This window comes from Nesoenas mayeri (genome assembly GCF_963082525.1).
Source record: "Nesoenas mayeri genome assembly, chromosome: 9".
In the NCBI taxonomy this organism is placed as follows: Eukaryota; Metazoa; Chordata; class Aves; order Columbiformes; family Columbidae; genus Nesoenas; species Nesoenas mayeri.
Genome location: NC_137557.1, coordinates 1,596,709 through 1,612,977, shown reverse-complemented (window position 1 = coordinate 1,612,977; position 16,269 = coordinate 1,596,709). Strand labels below are relative to the sequence as shown.

The 16,269-nt window shown below is 45.3% G+C and overlaps 2 protein-coding genes across 2 annotated transcripts in view; one reads left to right on the top strand and one right to left on the bottom strand.

Moving 5' to 3' along the window:
• Positions 1–868: 868 nt before the first annotated feature.
• VEPH1 (ventricular zone expressed PH domain containing 1) overlaps positions 869–16,269 on the top strand; it is a gene marked incomplete at both ends in the record, with an annotated part of 67,732 nt that continues 52,331 nt past the window's right edge. Inside the window, 3 exons of the mRNA XM_080349622.1 lie at positions 869–1,006; positions 3,870–4,085; positions 6,938–7,112. Of these exons, the coding sequence (XP_080205748.1) occupies positions 869–1,006; positions 3,870–4,085; positions 6,938–7,112 (529 nt within the window). The remainder of the gene's footprint in view (positions 1,007–3,869; positions 4,086–6,937; positions 7,113–16,269) is intronic.
• Positions 10,785–15,216, bottom strand: PTX3 (pentraxin 3; the record flags this gene model as incomplete). The annotated part of the gene is made up of 3 exons (XM_080349587.1): positions 10,785–11,398; positions 14,174–14,686; positions 15,069–15,216. The coding sequence occupies 3 exons, from the start codon at positions 15,214–15,216 to the stop codon at positions 10,785–10,787; spliced, it is 1,275 nt and encodes a 424-aa protein (XP_080205713.1).

The following is a 16,269-nucleotide window of genomic DNA, read 5'->3' as shown; positions in this document are numbered from 1 at the left end:
GCCATGCGCTCTTGGTCCCTTCCTCGTGTGCGCTGAGGTTGGCCATGAAGATCTTCATTTCAACAATGTACGAGCAGAGGGGCCCGTCAGCACAAGGCAGGTCCTGGCAGTCTTGGAGTAACAAATAGCACTTCTGAGATGTGCAAAAACCAAACTTCTCCTGTTACGAAGGCAAATGTCTCCTTTGAACACCAGATATTTGGGGCACGAGTGCAGAGCTCTCTTCTTTCATGTGTGTGTGTGTGGTGCTGAGCCCCGCTTGGCTCAGCTGGGATTAAATTCCCCGGCCAAGGAGGAGTGCAGAGTGTCAGCTCAGCCAAGTGTTTGTTTTGCATGAGTTGAAAAGACCGCAGGGGTCATTTTGGCAACAAAACTGACTATTTTTCTAAACAAATATCATTAGCTTCTCAATCTTGCTAATAGTGTGTTTGTGTGGAGTACAGACACAACTCAAAACACAAACAAAGCGGCTTCACCTGCTGCCTCTAACTCTGCTCCTGACCAGAGAAAAGTGGTTTGTAATCCTTATCACTTAGTCCAGTCACCATCCAGCGCAGGTGTGTGCATGGAAATCACAAAAACTTGATTTTCTTTATTAAAAGTTACGGATTGTTTAGCTAATTTTAAGCTACTTAGTGTTCGAGAGCAAAAGGTCCTTCAACATGCAGGTCGTGGTACGTGCTTAAGCGCATCCCTGGATGTGACATAACACAGTATTTCCTAACTATTCTTTATTTCATTTTTAGATGGGGGCCAAGGAAGTCCTGCAATATTTATTCTTCACGTTAAACTGATGGCCGGTCCACAGGATCGTCTCCATTGCGTGCTGGTGTGAGCGGCCCCGCCGTGGTGCGGCAGGAACTCAGCCATGCATCAGCTCTTCGCGCTGGTTTTGGCGCAGAAGGACCTTTCCCGCGCTGGGGATCTTTTCTCCTTAGAGGACGCTGAAATCGAAGGAAGCCTCTCAGAAGCTCTGGAACAAATAAGAATAATTAGTTCATCTGCGGTAAGTGAAATGCTGTCCTCAACAGTTTATTATGAGGTATCTAATTTGATTAAGACAGGAATGTACACAATTTAAGTTTCTAAAAAACCTCAAGAATGCCAAGCAAAGTGTAAGGTTTAAAAGTGTGGCATCCAAATCCAGTTGTTACTAACTGGATTTCCCTTAAAGATATTGCAAAGTTAATCTTTATAATATTTTTCATTAAATACTTATTTAAGGCCTATTAAAGATTAACAAGAGGTTACAGGTACACCATATGTGTAGTGTGGATTCTGTTTGCAGCAGAAAGTGTTCTGAATGATGGCAGGCTCACTGATTTGGTTAAAGACTTTAAAAGTGTTATCACAATAAAAAAGCTCTTTATCCTTCCTGCTCAAGGGAAGGGAAGATCTTTTCTTGAGCCTCAAGATATTTGATTAGCAACACGTGCATGTTCTCACAGCTGCGCTTCTATGGCCCTTCGTATAGCAGGTAATTTCAGAAATCAGTTTTGACAATGTGCAAACCTCTGGCTCTCAGAGCATTGATCACGGCACTGCTGGTCACAACAGGACCCGGCTCATCCATCAGCCGCCATGTGCTGCATCTGCGGTCGTTCCTTTGACAGCAATTACATCTGCACAATTTCTAGAACGTTCATCAAGTTATTTTGACCATTGCCTCTGCTGCTTGTGAGCTACTTCAACTCATCTAACTGCAGATTAGCCAGAATCTCACACAAATTACCCCAATGCCTGGATTTGCTACGGAATGTTTTGACAAGCGTCCGAGCGGCTGTTCCCACGAGAGGGCTCTGGAGATCAGGATCTGCTCCAGCGCTGCCCTGTTCCACTCTCTGAGCACTCCGGCTCTGGAATCTGGTTTTGCCCAAACGTGCGGAGTTTCACAGCGAAGTGACCCGAACGGCTCTGCTCTCTGTGCCCCCACGGCCGGCGACCGCAGCTCTCACCAGGGCTTTGCTCTTGTGCCATCTCAGCAGCGTTAACTTCTTTACCTCTATCGATAGGCAGCGTTATACAGAAGAAAAAAGGTGATTTTTATTTTTCATAAGTGCATGGATTTTTCTGTCACACCAGCTGTGAATAAAGGCAGAAAATTGCTTTGAAACAGACCCAAATGTTGTGGATGCTGTGTGTGAAACGCTGCCGTCCCCGCTGCAGCACGAGGTCCCCGGAGCTGCCTCTGCAGCTGCGCGTCTGCAAACCAGCCCTTCCCAAATGTCCGTGCTCTATCTAACAAAACCAGCCAGTTTTGATTAATACTTCAGTCAGTCTTTCACCTTCATTACTTTTCAGGGCGGAGCAGCATAGGTTAGACTGAGGGACAGTTGTGTGTTTTAAGTCTTTCAGTTATTGCGAAGCTCTGCTGTTTCATATCCATGTGGCATCAGTGTCACTAATTACAGAGGATTACAGGATTTTGTGATAAAGCCTGTTTAATTAACTTTTTTTCATGTTATATTGATACTAATTGAAACTAAGTGAGCTTACACCGGGGACTCGACATGATGTGAAATATTTGGGATCCTGCATTTCATAGAATTATAGAATCATAGAATGATTTGGGTTGGAAGGGACCTTAATTTGGCTGTGTACGTTGTGGATATAGCAGTTGCAGTTTCTGGTTTAGGATGGTTATGGCAGAGGTGGCCTGTGCAAGTGGCTGCAGTCTTATTCCAGAAGGCTGTGCTGCAAGATAGACTACCGAAAATAAATTGATAAAATAATCCATGATGGACTACCGAAAAGATATCGATAGAATAATCCATGAGGGACTACTGAAAAGAAATCGATGATAAAATAATCCATGAGGGACTATCGAAAAGAAATTGATAGAATAATCCATGAGGGACTACCGAAAAGAAATCGATGATAAAATAATCCATGAGGGACTATCGAAAAGAAATCGATAGAATAATCCATGAGGGACTACCGAAAAGAAATCGATGATAAAATAATCCATGAGGGACTATCGAAAAGAAATCGATAGAATAATCCATGAGGGACTACCGAAAAGAAATCGATGATAAAATAATCCATGAGGGACTATCGAAAAGAAATCGATAAAATAATCCATGAGGGACTACTGAAAAGAAATCGATGATAAAATAATCCATGAGGGACTATCGAAAAGAAATCGATAGAATAATCCATGAGGGACTACTGAAAAGAAATCGATGATAGAATAATCCGTGAGGGACTACCGAAAAGAAATTGATAGAATAATCCGTGAGGGACTACCGAAAAGAAATCGATGATAGAATAATCCGTGAGGGACTATCGAAAAGAAATCGATGATAGAATAATCCGTGAGGGACTATCGAAAAGAAATCGATAGAATAATCCGTGAGGGACTATCGAAAAGAAATCGATAGAATAATCCGTGAGGGACTATCGAAAAGAAATCGATGATAAAATAATCCATGATGGACTATTGAAAAGAAATCGATAGAATAATCCGTGAGGGACTACTGAAAAGAAATTGATGATAAAATAATCCATGATGGACTACCGAAAAGAAATTGATAGAATAATCCGTGAGGGACTACCGAAAAGAAATTGATAGAATAATCCGTGAGGGACTACCGAAAAGAAATTGATAGAATAATCCGTGAGGGACTACCGAAAAGACATCGATAGAATAATCTATACCTTTACAATAATGGGAATTAAGACCTAAGACAGTGAATTGTGTATGGGATGACTAATTTTTGTGTTTATTTACACTAAACATTTGTTGTAAAGGTGGAAGTGAGAAAATGGACACTAGACATTGACAAAAACTCCACCTCTTCAGGTTAATTTTGTGGGGGCCTTGAGAAGGGCGGGTGTTCACTGGCAAAACGTCTTTTGGTCCGAGCCAGGACTACCAGACGAACGACAACGACCAGGCGGTGGTGGAGATCTGCGTGACCCGCATCACCGCGGCCATCCGGGAGAACGCGTCCATCGAGCGGCACGGCAGAGCGCTCGTGGCGCTCTGGGAGTCCTGCCTGGAGCACAACCTGCAGCCGTCGGGCCGCGACGAGGACACGCCGCACGCCAAGATCGCCTCTGACATCATGAGCTGCATCTTGCAGGTGAGACTGAGCTGATTCGAGGGAATGTCATGTGTCCCTTGGCTATTCAGCTTTATATTTTAGAATGCAGAATCCCAGAATGTCAGGAATTGGAAAGGACCTGGAAAGCTCACCCAGTGCAATCCCCCCATGGAGCAGGAACACCCAGATGAGGTTACACAGGAAGGTGTCCAGGCGGGTTGGAATGTCTGCACAGAAGGAGACTCCACAACCCCCTGGGCAGCCTGGGCCAGGCTCTGCCACCCTCACCATGAAGAAGTTTCTTCTCCTATTTAAGTGGAACTTTTTGTGTTCCAGTTTGTACCCAATTGTGCTTTGTTTTCTGAGGGTCGGCGGGAGCGATTGCATTTGTTTAAAACCCAAGGATATGACCCCGATCGTTAATGTATGTGGTTACATGCATACAGCATCTGTTGCAGTGAATCAAAAGTTTTGGCAGCTTCCTTATCTTTAGAAGTGTCTTGACTGCTTACTGACAGGATTCATTACCTTAATGCTCCATTAATTCAAAGTATGCACATTTTATGTAAGTATTAAAGTGGGAGGCACAGAACTATCATTTTCTGTGGTTACAGAAAGATTCATTTGAAAGCACTTAATATCAAGGAAGAGGTTATTCTTTGGGATCGTTCTGGAAAGCAGCAGAATGCCAAAGAGATATTAATGGCATGATATTAGGCCATTAGATATCCTGTCAGTAAGGAGGATCTCCCTTAACATGTTGATTGTGAGAGCTGTCCCACGGAAGGCGCTGCTTAGCCCCTTGTAGGATATATTGTTCTGTAGACTTACTGAGTTTGGCTGGAAGTCCAAAAATAAAAAGCTTCAGACAAAATACCATCAATGCTGAATTCGCTTCAATAACGTTTTACTTTATAGTCCTAGTGTACGGTCAGTTCTGTTTACTCTGAAGACTTACAAAAAAGTGAATTACAATAAGGAAAAAAATGTCCTTCTCTGAAAGCCAGGTTGTTGTTGGCTTTGCTTGGGAAGCACAGGGGTTTATTCTAGGCAGGCGTTTGGTCAAGACTGTGAGTGAGGCTTAGCGAGATTCCTGCTGCGCTGGCGTCCCGAGCCCTGAACCGTGAGCAGGGCAGAGCTAAACCTCTCCAGACCAGAGACCGTACGTTGTAAAATCGTATTTTGTCTTTGTGGTGCTTTAGAACTCATATTTCATGAGAATACTAAAGCATGCAATGGTTTGTCTAAACCTTGCCCAAGTCAGGCAAGCTCATATCCAAATGTTTTATGGTTTGCACTGTGGTGCCGATCGCTTCAAGAAAGGAGTTAATTGAAACTTAATGAGAATGTTATAAAAGTGCGTTTGCTGCTCCCTGAAATAGAGCTATTATCTGTAAGTTCCTTCGCATAAAGAGAAGAAAGGAGGCATAGAATGAGGTTTTATACAGTACGTGAGGGATAGTTGAAGTAGTAATGAATATCTGACAGCTGGGTTGGATCTCGCAGCATGTTTCTGTTGCTATTAACAGCAGGGAGGTCCCCTGGGTCTGCAAACATCGCTGTATCATATTATTGAAATCTGGTTTTCATTGTCACCTTCACATTTTCATAAATGTGCATTCATGCCCTGATATTTGTAATGGAACAAATGAAACCTTTGTCCTTCTATCTGAATTCAAACCTTTTCTTAACTAAGTATTTTATCTTTATTGTAGGGGGAAAAAAATACTCTTTGGTGTTTTCTTAGGTCTTTTAAATCGCAGTCAGAGGCCCAGACCTATCTTCCCATTCGTTGTGTGCGGAGTCCCAGAGCACAGCTCGGAGGCAGAAGTTGGCTCCTGCTCAGCGGTGCCTCTCAGCCAAACATCATGAGGCATTATGTTGATTTTAACGTGCTGCTGCATAAAGCTCTCTTCATTTTAAGGATGTTTCTCATTAAAGATGCAGTTTTTGGTCGTATGGCCATTGCCACGCTCAGCGATCTCAACTCTTAGGGGTTGCTGCGGCCCCTTCTTCCTTAGGAGCGGCTGCAGCGCTGGGCCAAGGAGGCTGGTAGCAGAGGATATGGAACAACAAATTTGGCTTTTCTCAAATCTAAATTGATTTTTTTCAGTGCTGCTCCAGAATGAGCATCTGTTAAGTCTGGCTTGCCTTTCTTTGCGCTATTTCGTTGCTTGCTGAAACATCTGGGTTCCAGTGGTTGCCTGTGATTTCAGATGCTAATTAAATACAATCATCTTGCAGGTTTATTTTCAAAAGCAGCGACGTACTCCGGTTTCAAAGAGATGTTCAGAACCGAGTGGAGAGGAGAGAAACGCACTGATTAAGGAGGCTCCAAAGAGGATGCGGGTCCTCAGTTGCACATAAATACATCCTGCTACTTTCAGGGGCAGTTACGTGTGGGAACTTCATGGGCAATGGATGTGTACAGTCTGTGCACAGAATTCCACGTATACAAATAGTTGCAGAAAACCTTTTCTGACCTTACTATCAAAACCTAAGTGTACGTGCAGATACCTCTGAGATCGCTGAGGCTTGGTGCTGTTTTGGGGATAGAAATTAGCTGGTGTTCAGAGAAACTGGCTGGAGTTACAGAAATGTTACAGCCGTTCACATTTAACCACTGAGCTTCGTATAATGCATTTTCCTCCTCCTGCAGAGGACAAACGTAGGTGCGTTATTAGCATCTCCTGGGGCAGCAGCTTTAAATGTCTGTCCTTGCTCTTTCTTTGAAGTCTGCCTTACCAAAGCACGGCCTTGCTTGGTGTGTGTTTTGCTTTTTTTTCCCCTGTTGTTTTGACTTTTGTTTTTCTACACCAATCGGCATAAGACTTATTTTTTCTCCTCCTTTCCAGCTGCTTATTTTTCAGTGCTTTTTCATGTTTTCACAGAATTACAATCGAGCTCCGGTGATGGCCTTAGCGGTGCCCGTGGCCGTGAAGTTTCTGCAGAGGGGCAATAAGGAGCTGTGCAGAAACATGTCGAGTTACCTGTCCTTGGCTGCCATTGCTAAAGCGGATCTGCTGGCTGAGCACACAGACACCATTGTCAAAAGTGTCCTGCAAGGTAGGAACACACTGAGGTTTTAGGATCTAGTCCTGCAGCGTGCCCACCGTTAGATTAATTAGGCAGTATTAGGCCTATATACAAAGACATTGTACATAAAATCATGTATGAGGCATGTATAGATCAAGCATATATATGGGCATAACTAAAACATGTTAGACACAATCTATATTGGAATATATCAAGGAAAAGCTTTCAAGAATATGTGAATTTACTGAACTTTGACTGTGGAAGTTTTATTATAGATTGGATGACCCATCGGGCAGGAAATACATATGCACTTGTTAGTACACCCTATTAATGGACTTCAAATTATAAGCCATTATATGACATACTAGTTACTGGGCTCTTATCCTTTCTATTAGTGTCGTTGGCAACACTCCAAAATATAAATGGGGATGAAATTAATCCCATTCTGTGGCAAAAAATGTCAGATGTAAGATAGAAAAGCTTTGTAGTGGTTCTTTAATTTTGCCTACGTTTTTAGCTTTACATAGAATATTGTTGCTAAACTGTGTACATATTACTTTTGTGGTTTAAAAAGCCAAAAAGATGAATTCCTCTCCAAAAGAAAATCAAATTTAGTTGAAGTAGTGAAGTTCACAGTATTTGTTGCAATACAGTGGTACTGCAGTGGTACAATCACTGCTTTTCTTCAAGCATGGGTAATAGAAATAAGCGGCAGTAGCTGTCTAATTATTCCGAGAATGTCACTGTGAAGATATGAAGCCCTCAAATTAAATGTGTGCATTTTGTATTTTTTAAGAAGTATCAGTGGAGCATATTATGGAGGGACAGGTAATCTAGGCAGTAATTTTGTCCTCAGGACATTATGGTAAGAGTTTTCATATTTCTGTCCAATTTGTTTAAGGTCAAATGTGTGATAAACATGATAAATACGTGTGAGCTGTGTGATGATATTAATCACACCCAAGAACAGAATATTGCTGACAACTTTGGAGGCACATGGACGATTCCTCTGAGACTTGTGACATGAGTATTTGTGTGTTAACGTTGCACGTTACCACTTGTAACTCAGTCCTGTTAATAGAAAGAAATGAAGTGAAGCAGCTTTGATGGTACAGGTGTGGGGAAAGCGATACGCACCCGCAGCTGAAGGTTTGGTCATGACTGTGCCTGTGTATTTTTGTTCTTCTACCAGCAGATGTTGCTGTGGACATCAGGTTTGGAAATTCCAGGCTGCAAGAGCTCGCTCAATGGGCAAAGTACTTTGTTTTATATAGTGGCTTAATAGCACTGTGCAGAATTTATATGTTAGGCATGAAGAGGTTGGTTTGCAGCTAAAAACCACGCGTAAAGACGGAGCGATGCTGAGGGAGGAAAGCAGGAGGATCAGCTGCTGATGGATTTACAAAGGGCCTGTTCTGGAGCCACAGACGCGCTCAGCCCAGCGGCACCAGCCTTGGCCCCTTGCCTGCATTTGCGAGCTAACTGGGCTTTTTTTGATTACCTGGGGCAACTGTTTGGCTGCATAATCAGTTTCTTATCTTATTAGCTAAAAAAGAGCTCTTTGAAAGAGAAGGAAAAGAAGGAAAGAGAGAAGCTGCAGTGACCTGCGGTGGGCAGGAGGGGATTAGACTGTGGGACGAGCTTTGCTAGTCCAGAGGTGGTAGAGGAAGGAGGATTTTGCAGCTGAGTCGGAGTGAAGGGAAGGACGGGCTTTGTGTCGGGTCCTCTGCCAAACCAGAACAGAGGTGGGGAAACAGCGGCTGCCAAGACACGGCATTTCAGTGAGAAAAGTCACCAGGGAGGACTTCTGATGGTCTTTTTGAGGATTTTGCTTTTCCTGCTGCGTTTCGTGGCCATTTGTTTCCATTTAATGGAAAGAGGATCGTAGAGCAGTGTTGCCCTTGCGCAACGCTGGGGCCTCAAGTATTTTTTAATGAACTCTGAAGATCAGAGGTAATATTTCATCCTTCTGTAGCTAAGGTATCTGTATTTGCAGATATTATTTAGTAAGGGATTTTTGTCATACCTACTACTAAGTATTTATAATTTAGATACCTTTTTCTTTGGTAATAGGAGAAACTCTAGCAATCGGAGCTGTTATTTTTACCTTAAACAAACAGTGTTGCCAAAGCTTTGGAGTAGGTTGTATAACCTTAGCTCCAAAGCACAACCCCCTTGCACGGCACAGTAAAGTGCAAATTATCTCATCGTAACTTTTTCTTACTACTTTTGTATCATGGAAGGAAGGATCTGGTAGCCGTGTCATTTGGGAATGAGCCCAGCAGCAACACGTCAAGAAACCTTTCAAAGTGTGGCCTTAAGGCATCTGTAGAGGATGAGAAAATGTGAGTAAAGCCGAAGGCTGTGCTGCTTTCAGTGGAAATAAGAATTGCTTTAAATGAGATGTTCTCCACGATAACTTGTTCAGAGGCTTCAACAGGTAGTGAAGAATCATTCTTGTCATAAATGGTTACATATCCAGTGAAGAACGATTCATCATTGTCTGCTTCAGCTCATTTTTCTATGCACAGCTTGGCCCCGGTGTCTTGGCTCTCTGCTCCTATGCATTGTGTTTTTAGTGGATTTTGGATAAACTCGCAAACATGAGAGAAGAAAGCCAGTGCCATCAATTCTGCCTCTTACGAACCTCCCGTTAGCATCACTTAAGTCGGTTATTTGGATATCTAAATGTATCTTAAAACTGAACGTGTCCCTCTGGGCCAGCCAGTGTTATGCATGGTGTACTGATTGATTTTTATGTGGAAATATCTCAAAACCAACCCTTCCTTCAGCCTCCCAGCGCACACGTGTGTCCGAGTGCCCGTGTCCCCATGGGAGAGCTCGGAGTGGCGGATCCTCGCGTTGGGGGCTTGTTATCACGACAGGCCTTTACTAATCTAATGCTTGGATTTCAGTCTCTGTTTGTATGAGATGTTGATGTTTTTGTTCTTTTCCTATTAGCAGCTAAAACTATGTGGTTCAAAATATGGAAGAATTCCCAACTGGTAGTTACTTTCGGAGTTTTGGTTCATGAGAAGCGTGGAAAGTTTTAGTTTAGTGTAGTGTCTTTATTTACAGAACAACTTTACAAAAATAATTTCAATAAAATTATTACAAAGTCAATTTACAATATAATACAGCTGCGTTTTCTCCACATCTAACATCAGATTATGGTGGGGAATATTACTTCTATATGTTAGGTCAATCCGTGGCATAAATAATGCTTTAAACAAGGAGCTAGTTTTGTTATAGTCTACAAATTACTAACGATTAATAAACAACACATTTCTTGGCTTATGTGGTTCCTCTGTACAATTCACATTAGCGCTATAAAGCCACCGGCCGGAGGAGCCGGAAGATGCACAGCCCTCACGTCGGTGCTGCAGGGATGCCAGGAGCACCGCTCGGCTGCAAAATGTCCACGGTGGCACTTTATACATCAGAAAACGGTGGCCTGGCCTCAGGAACAGCTTTTCCGATGCCACCGTGTGGGTTGTTTTGTATTTTTTTCAGTGTTTTGCCAAAGCAGCAGGCAGAGATCAAATCCCGTCTCCACAGCACCTCGTTCTGTAAACTCGCACCGCCGACCTTCCGTGGGAATGTGAGAGGGACGGGCTCGTGCGGCTCTTGTTCACTCGTACGTATTGGCATCCAGCTCTTCATCAAATACGTTCTCTGCTTCAGAAACTGCCTTGCCGGAGTTTAGGAAATGTACTGAGCTCCTCCATACGGCAAAACCTCCGTGACTCCCCACCCCACCACGTTGCCCCTGATGCCGCACGCGTCTTCTCCGCCCTGCGCCGCTATCTCTGTGCCGCTCAGCACTCTGTCCCATATGTTAAAGCCAGTTAATTTCCCAGAGAAGGCTAAAGCTTCGTCAAACCCACCTCCCACGCAGCAGCCGTTCTTTTCTTGACCGATCTGCAAAATCCCTCCGTCCGGAACGACGTGAGCGTCGGCAATGCCGGAGGCGGCGCCCACCAGCTCGCCCTTCGCCCACAGGGACGCGGATCCGTTCTGCGAGCTCCAGGCGCCGCAGAGATGGAGCCACTTCCCAGGGACAACGACGTTCTTGACAACTAACCTGTGCTGGTCGCCACCAACGACAAGCACTGCGGAGTCCCGGCTGAGGTAAAGCTGGATTTCATATGGATTGAACTTGGTCCCGTAGGAGAAGACAATAGTTTTGTCCAAAGCCTCGGTCGCTTTGATCCAGATACACGCAGTGAAGGAGCGAAGGGTCATTCCAGCAGTTGGGTGAACGCTCCCAAATATCTTTTTCGAACGCATGGGGAAGAGAATTGCTGTTTCACACCCTGGAAAAAGTTAGAAAGGTGGTTAGGTGAATAAAAACGAGTGTATTTGTACACGCACAGTTAAGAACCTTGACACATGGTCACTTCTGGGCTTCTCAAAGGGAGCTGGGAGCTCAGCTTAGCAGTCGGATATAGGAACCCACCTATGGAACGCTAGGAAGAGGCTCTCGGATCTGATGGATGGGTTTGCTAAATGCTATGGCAATGGGTCTAGGGATTAATGAGGCTGCAGGAACACATGTGAGCTCTTCCCTTGCTGCAAAAGTGGCGTGTTGTACGGTCCTGAGCCATGAAAAGTGGCGTTTGGGTTTCATCCTGCCTGCCCCGGCGCTTGCCCGGGAGCCTGTGCCGCCCAGAGAGCCACTCTGCTGGCACACCTAGGGAAATTAGCGCTTTGCATCAGGTAATTATGTCTGGTAGTCCTTGCTTTGCTTCATTTAAGGCTTGGTCTAGCCTCAGTGGGCTTTTTTTCAGGCTGAGAAGAGCAGCGTTATGGTCACACGTTATGTCACACGGCGGGTTTGGATGCTGGTCCTGAGCTGCTTGTGTCCTGCGCCCATCCCGGGGATAAATGGGCAAAAAAGCAGGTGCAGTGTGGGCAGAAATGTGCTGAGATGTCTTTATTTATGATAACATTTGCCTTTTCTGACCCTGCCGTTAGCGCTGTTGGTCGGGAACTTCCATGCACACTGGTTAAGCCTGGGAAATGTGGACAACTGGTATTTTTTAAGTTCATCTCTAGTTAATCAATATGTTAATAATAGATAAATTACAAGCAGCAACAGAAATTGAAGAAACTCAGAAAGTAACTGATGATCACTAAACCCAAGCTATTTTTGGTATTCTACGTACTGCTCCTCAGTCATATGTAACTTAATATTCTAAGCAACGTAGGGGGAAAAGCAGCCCTGTTCTCCAATTGAGCGGGTTCATTTCCTATTTAAACAAGCTAGAGGATCTAAAATGTCTTAAATGTGTGTGGAAATTTCAGGTTGGGGGAATGAAGGGCTCTTTGTGCCCTCCAAGCCCACGCTGCTGTGTTATTTCTCAGTCTGCTTCCTCCCAGCACACTTTACATTTCTCCATTGGCCCCTTTGAGGAGCGGCCGGAGCAGCAACTGCTGGGGAAACTCCTCAAAATGCTACTTAGGAACGCTATTGTGGAAAAGCTTTTAATTAGCAAGCTTTCAGGCTCTATTATCAAGGCCTAGACAAAATTAAAACCAGCCTCACTGAAGAACAAGAAGTGTGATTAGAAAACCCCTCAAGAGCACGGCTGGCAGTGGTTCAAGATGCGAGAAATTAAAGTCAGTTGCTAAAAATTCCCTTGGAAAAAAGTTTCCAGAGGGAGACTCTGGAAGTACTTAAAATGTGTCTTTTAAATTTAAAAAATAAGAACATTTTCTAGAAAACTACATAGGAACCAGTGGAAACTATCTGGATTTCCACTGATGAGAGTGAGATCCTTGATGCCGATGAGGCTTTTGACTCTCACCTAGTGCGGGCGCTGCCGGGCTGGCCGTGCTGCGGGCAGAAAGGATGAGATCATGCTTTTGGAAGGCAAGATTCATGTGTTTGGGGGCAAAAAAAGGAATATGCTGTGAGATCTACTCCCAGTACACAAAGATTACCGAAGCGTTGTGATAAATCAAGGAGTAAAAGCGATTTACTTATAAAGCTGAACCCGTGTCTTCCCCAAGAGGACAGATTCGTGTTGGATTGTAAACCGCTTTGATGTAAATATTGTTATATTGTGTTTGTATTGTTGTTGCCTTTGCTTAAGCAGCTATAAGCAGCTCTCCTTGCGGTGCTGCTCAGGTCAATATGGTCATTAAAGACATGCCACCATTAAAACATGTCAGCATTTAAAGCTGCGGTGATAACAATCCAGCAGGCAGGGTTACACTCAGCGTAGTTACATTGTGCATGGAGCAATTTTGCAGCCACATTTTGAATAGCTGGGGGTTTGCTCTGCCGTACCCAAGTTGCTGTCGCTGTTTTTTGGGGTGTCCTGTTACAACGCACAGGAAAACTGACGTGAAATTTGAGATGCGAGCTCATCTTTCTGCAGCCACCGCGCTTGCTGCTCCATGCAAGTATTTTGGAATGGGGGGAAAAGAAAAAGAGCTAAAACCGCAACAATAGCAGAGTGTTAGTAATTTTTCCATGTCTCTTGGGCAGTTGGGGTTGGCGAGGAGGAGACAGCGTTAATTGTGGGGAGAGGAGGGAGCGGGTGCATGCGTGAGGAGAACAGGAGAGCTCAGCGTGCGGGTGGGTGGGAGGTACCCGCTGGGGAGGTAAAAGGTGAGACAGCACCATTTGTGTGGTTTAAGTCTTGTTGCTGCTCTCTGACGTGGGTTTGGGTCTGAATGAGCCTGTGGGAGTGTGATCCGCGCTGGGTGGCTGCGGAAGGACTCGGATTAAACGCTTCTCTGCTCCCACGTTTGAGAAGCTCAGCGCCTCCCTTTTGAGAGCAGTTAGTGGGTTTCCTCCCTGGGTGTACAGGCTGCTGTGATGTTCCTAAGGCTGATTTGGAGTCATATGTGGAGGAAGGCTCTCAAGAGGAGTGTTTGCAGGACTTGTATTTGGACAGGCCCACCACAGAGAGCTCTCTGGTGAAGCACAGCGCGCCTGGACTGAGAATCATCGAATCATTTTGTTTGGAATTGATCCTCAAGATCATAGAGCCCAACCATAACCGGACTCACCGACGCTAACCCACATCCCTGAGAACCTCATCTTGTGTCTTTCAAACCCCTCCGGGATGGCGACTTACCTGCCGGCAGTAAGCGCTGAGCTGCCCATTTCTGCGACACCTTCAGCTCGGCTCTGGTTTGCTGTAGCTCTTTCCACAGGGCGTTCAAGACGAGCTGGTCTCCTGTGGGACCGCGTTTCTCCTGCTGCGGAGCCGTGTCCTGAGCATCAGAGCCGTGCGGCCACGCGCTCTCCAGCCGCCCCAGCCTGCTGGACACGTTGTGGCTCAGCAGCAGAACGTGCTCGAGAACCTTCCCTTGCTCGGACTCACGGAGCCTCTTGGCTTCTTCAGCTTGGTCACCGTCCTTCGCAAGCACCTGCTCTACCTGGGACACGATTTGGGAGGCGACTTTCTCGACGGCGGCGGCGAAGGCGGCGGTGAGCTGGCTCAGCTCTGCTCTCAGGCTCTGCACATCCACCTTCAGCAGCTCGTCCACCGCCTGCAGCATCATGTTCTCCTTCATCTGCGAGTTCTCCAGCATGATGAAGAGCTTGTCCCACTCCGTGTGCTCTCGCTGGCAGTCGCACGAAGCAGCTGGAATGGAAGAGACAGATGTTGCTATTCCCTTGGATTTACATATATAAACAGGAGGAGTATTTGACAAAATCTGGCTCTCCAAGGCTTACACGCTCCAGACTGTCAGCGCACCTCCCTCTGTATCAAGAAGTGTGTGTCACAGCAATTCTAAAACTGACATGCAAGTCTTTTGCAAGAAAACTGAAAAATAAAGGGTATAAAGCAAATTCCAAGGTGCACCAAGTGTTTGAGGATTTGCTGTCTGCAATTATCTAGTGGTACAAGCATATGTTTCTTCCTCTGGAAAAAAAAAATGGTTTGTTATAATAACTGTTACAAAAGTTAGGCAGCAAAGAATGCAAGTCTGCGCTTAGCGTGAGTTTGGTTTAAATCTGCTTACCTTCCTCAGTACCAAGAACCGGCCCTTCGATTTCGTTATCCAGGTTCACATACATGAGGTCGTAATCATTGTCTTCATCCAGAGCGGAGACAGAAGCTCCGAAAACACAGCAGAGCGTCAGCAGACGCAGCATTTCTCGGGGCAGCATCCTCCGGGCAGGCTGAGCTCCAGCCCCGGGCTTGAGCGGAGATGAGACCGTGCGGGATCCGCAGCCAAGCCCCGATGAACACCGGGGTCCGCAGCCAGCCCCTAATGAACGCCGGGATCCACAGCCAAGCCCTGATGAACGCCGGGGTCCACAGCCAAGCCCTGACGAACGCTGCGAGCGCCGGGGCTGGGATGAATGAGGGAGGCTGGAGCCAGCGCCGCAATAAGAGGGGGTTTGGCCGGGGGGCGTGCAGCTCGCTCAGTCCCAGCCCTCCCGGAGGGGCAGGAATGGGGAAAAGCTGCTCTTACTCCTGCTCTTGGCAGCTTTGCCGCTGCAAGGCGCAGCCCCGCGAGGGCTGGCGGCACCGGGGGCTTTGCCGCCCCCGTTACGGGATTTTTGTCTTCTTTGTGGGCAGGAAGGCGTTCTCCGCAAACTCGTTTTGCTCTGGAGGGGATTGGTAGAAAAACAAACATACCTGGAGTCAGTTTGGATACACGCCTGTGGTTTAACCTAAAAAACGTCGCTTTTTGGCTAGTTACGTATTAACTTGTATTACCTATGAGCAGTTTCCTGCTTTCAGCAGTAAAGGAGAACATAAAGACAGCTTGTTAGAGTTTTGCTTTTCCAGCTCTAATTACTGACAGCATCATAACCCTGTGGATAATATTAAGACATTACTGCTAGTGTCTTGTTTTGGGAGCGTGTAGATGAGCAGCTGCATGATTAGAGTTTTTTCTGTTAACAAAATAAGGCACTTTTGGATTAGATGCGAATCTAGTGCTAAGTATGGTTGTTGGTGGTGTTAATCTGTTTCAAATTCTGTAAAGTTTATCAGCTTAATGGGCCATTAATTGTTTGAGAAACCCATTGCTTAGGTGAGATTACAGGTAATACCCTAATGCTACAAATTATATATTGGCTGCAAAGTATTCAGAGAACAACAGAACTCCCCAAATAATTGCATCTAATTTGCAATCTGTGTTTTCTTTGCATGGAGTTCCTGCCCTGATGGGGCCTCCAGCTGCTCTCCTGCAAACACTAATAAGAAATAGG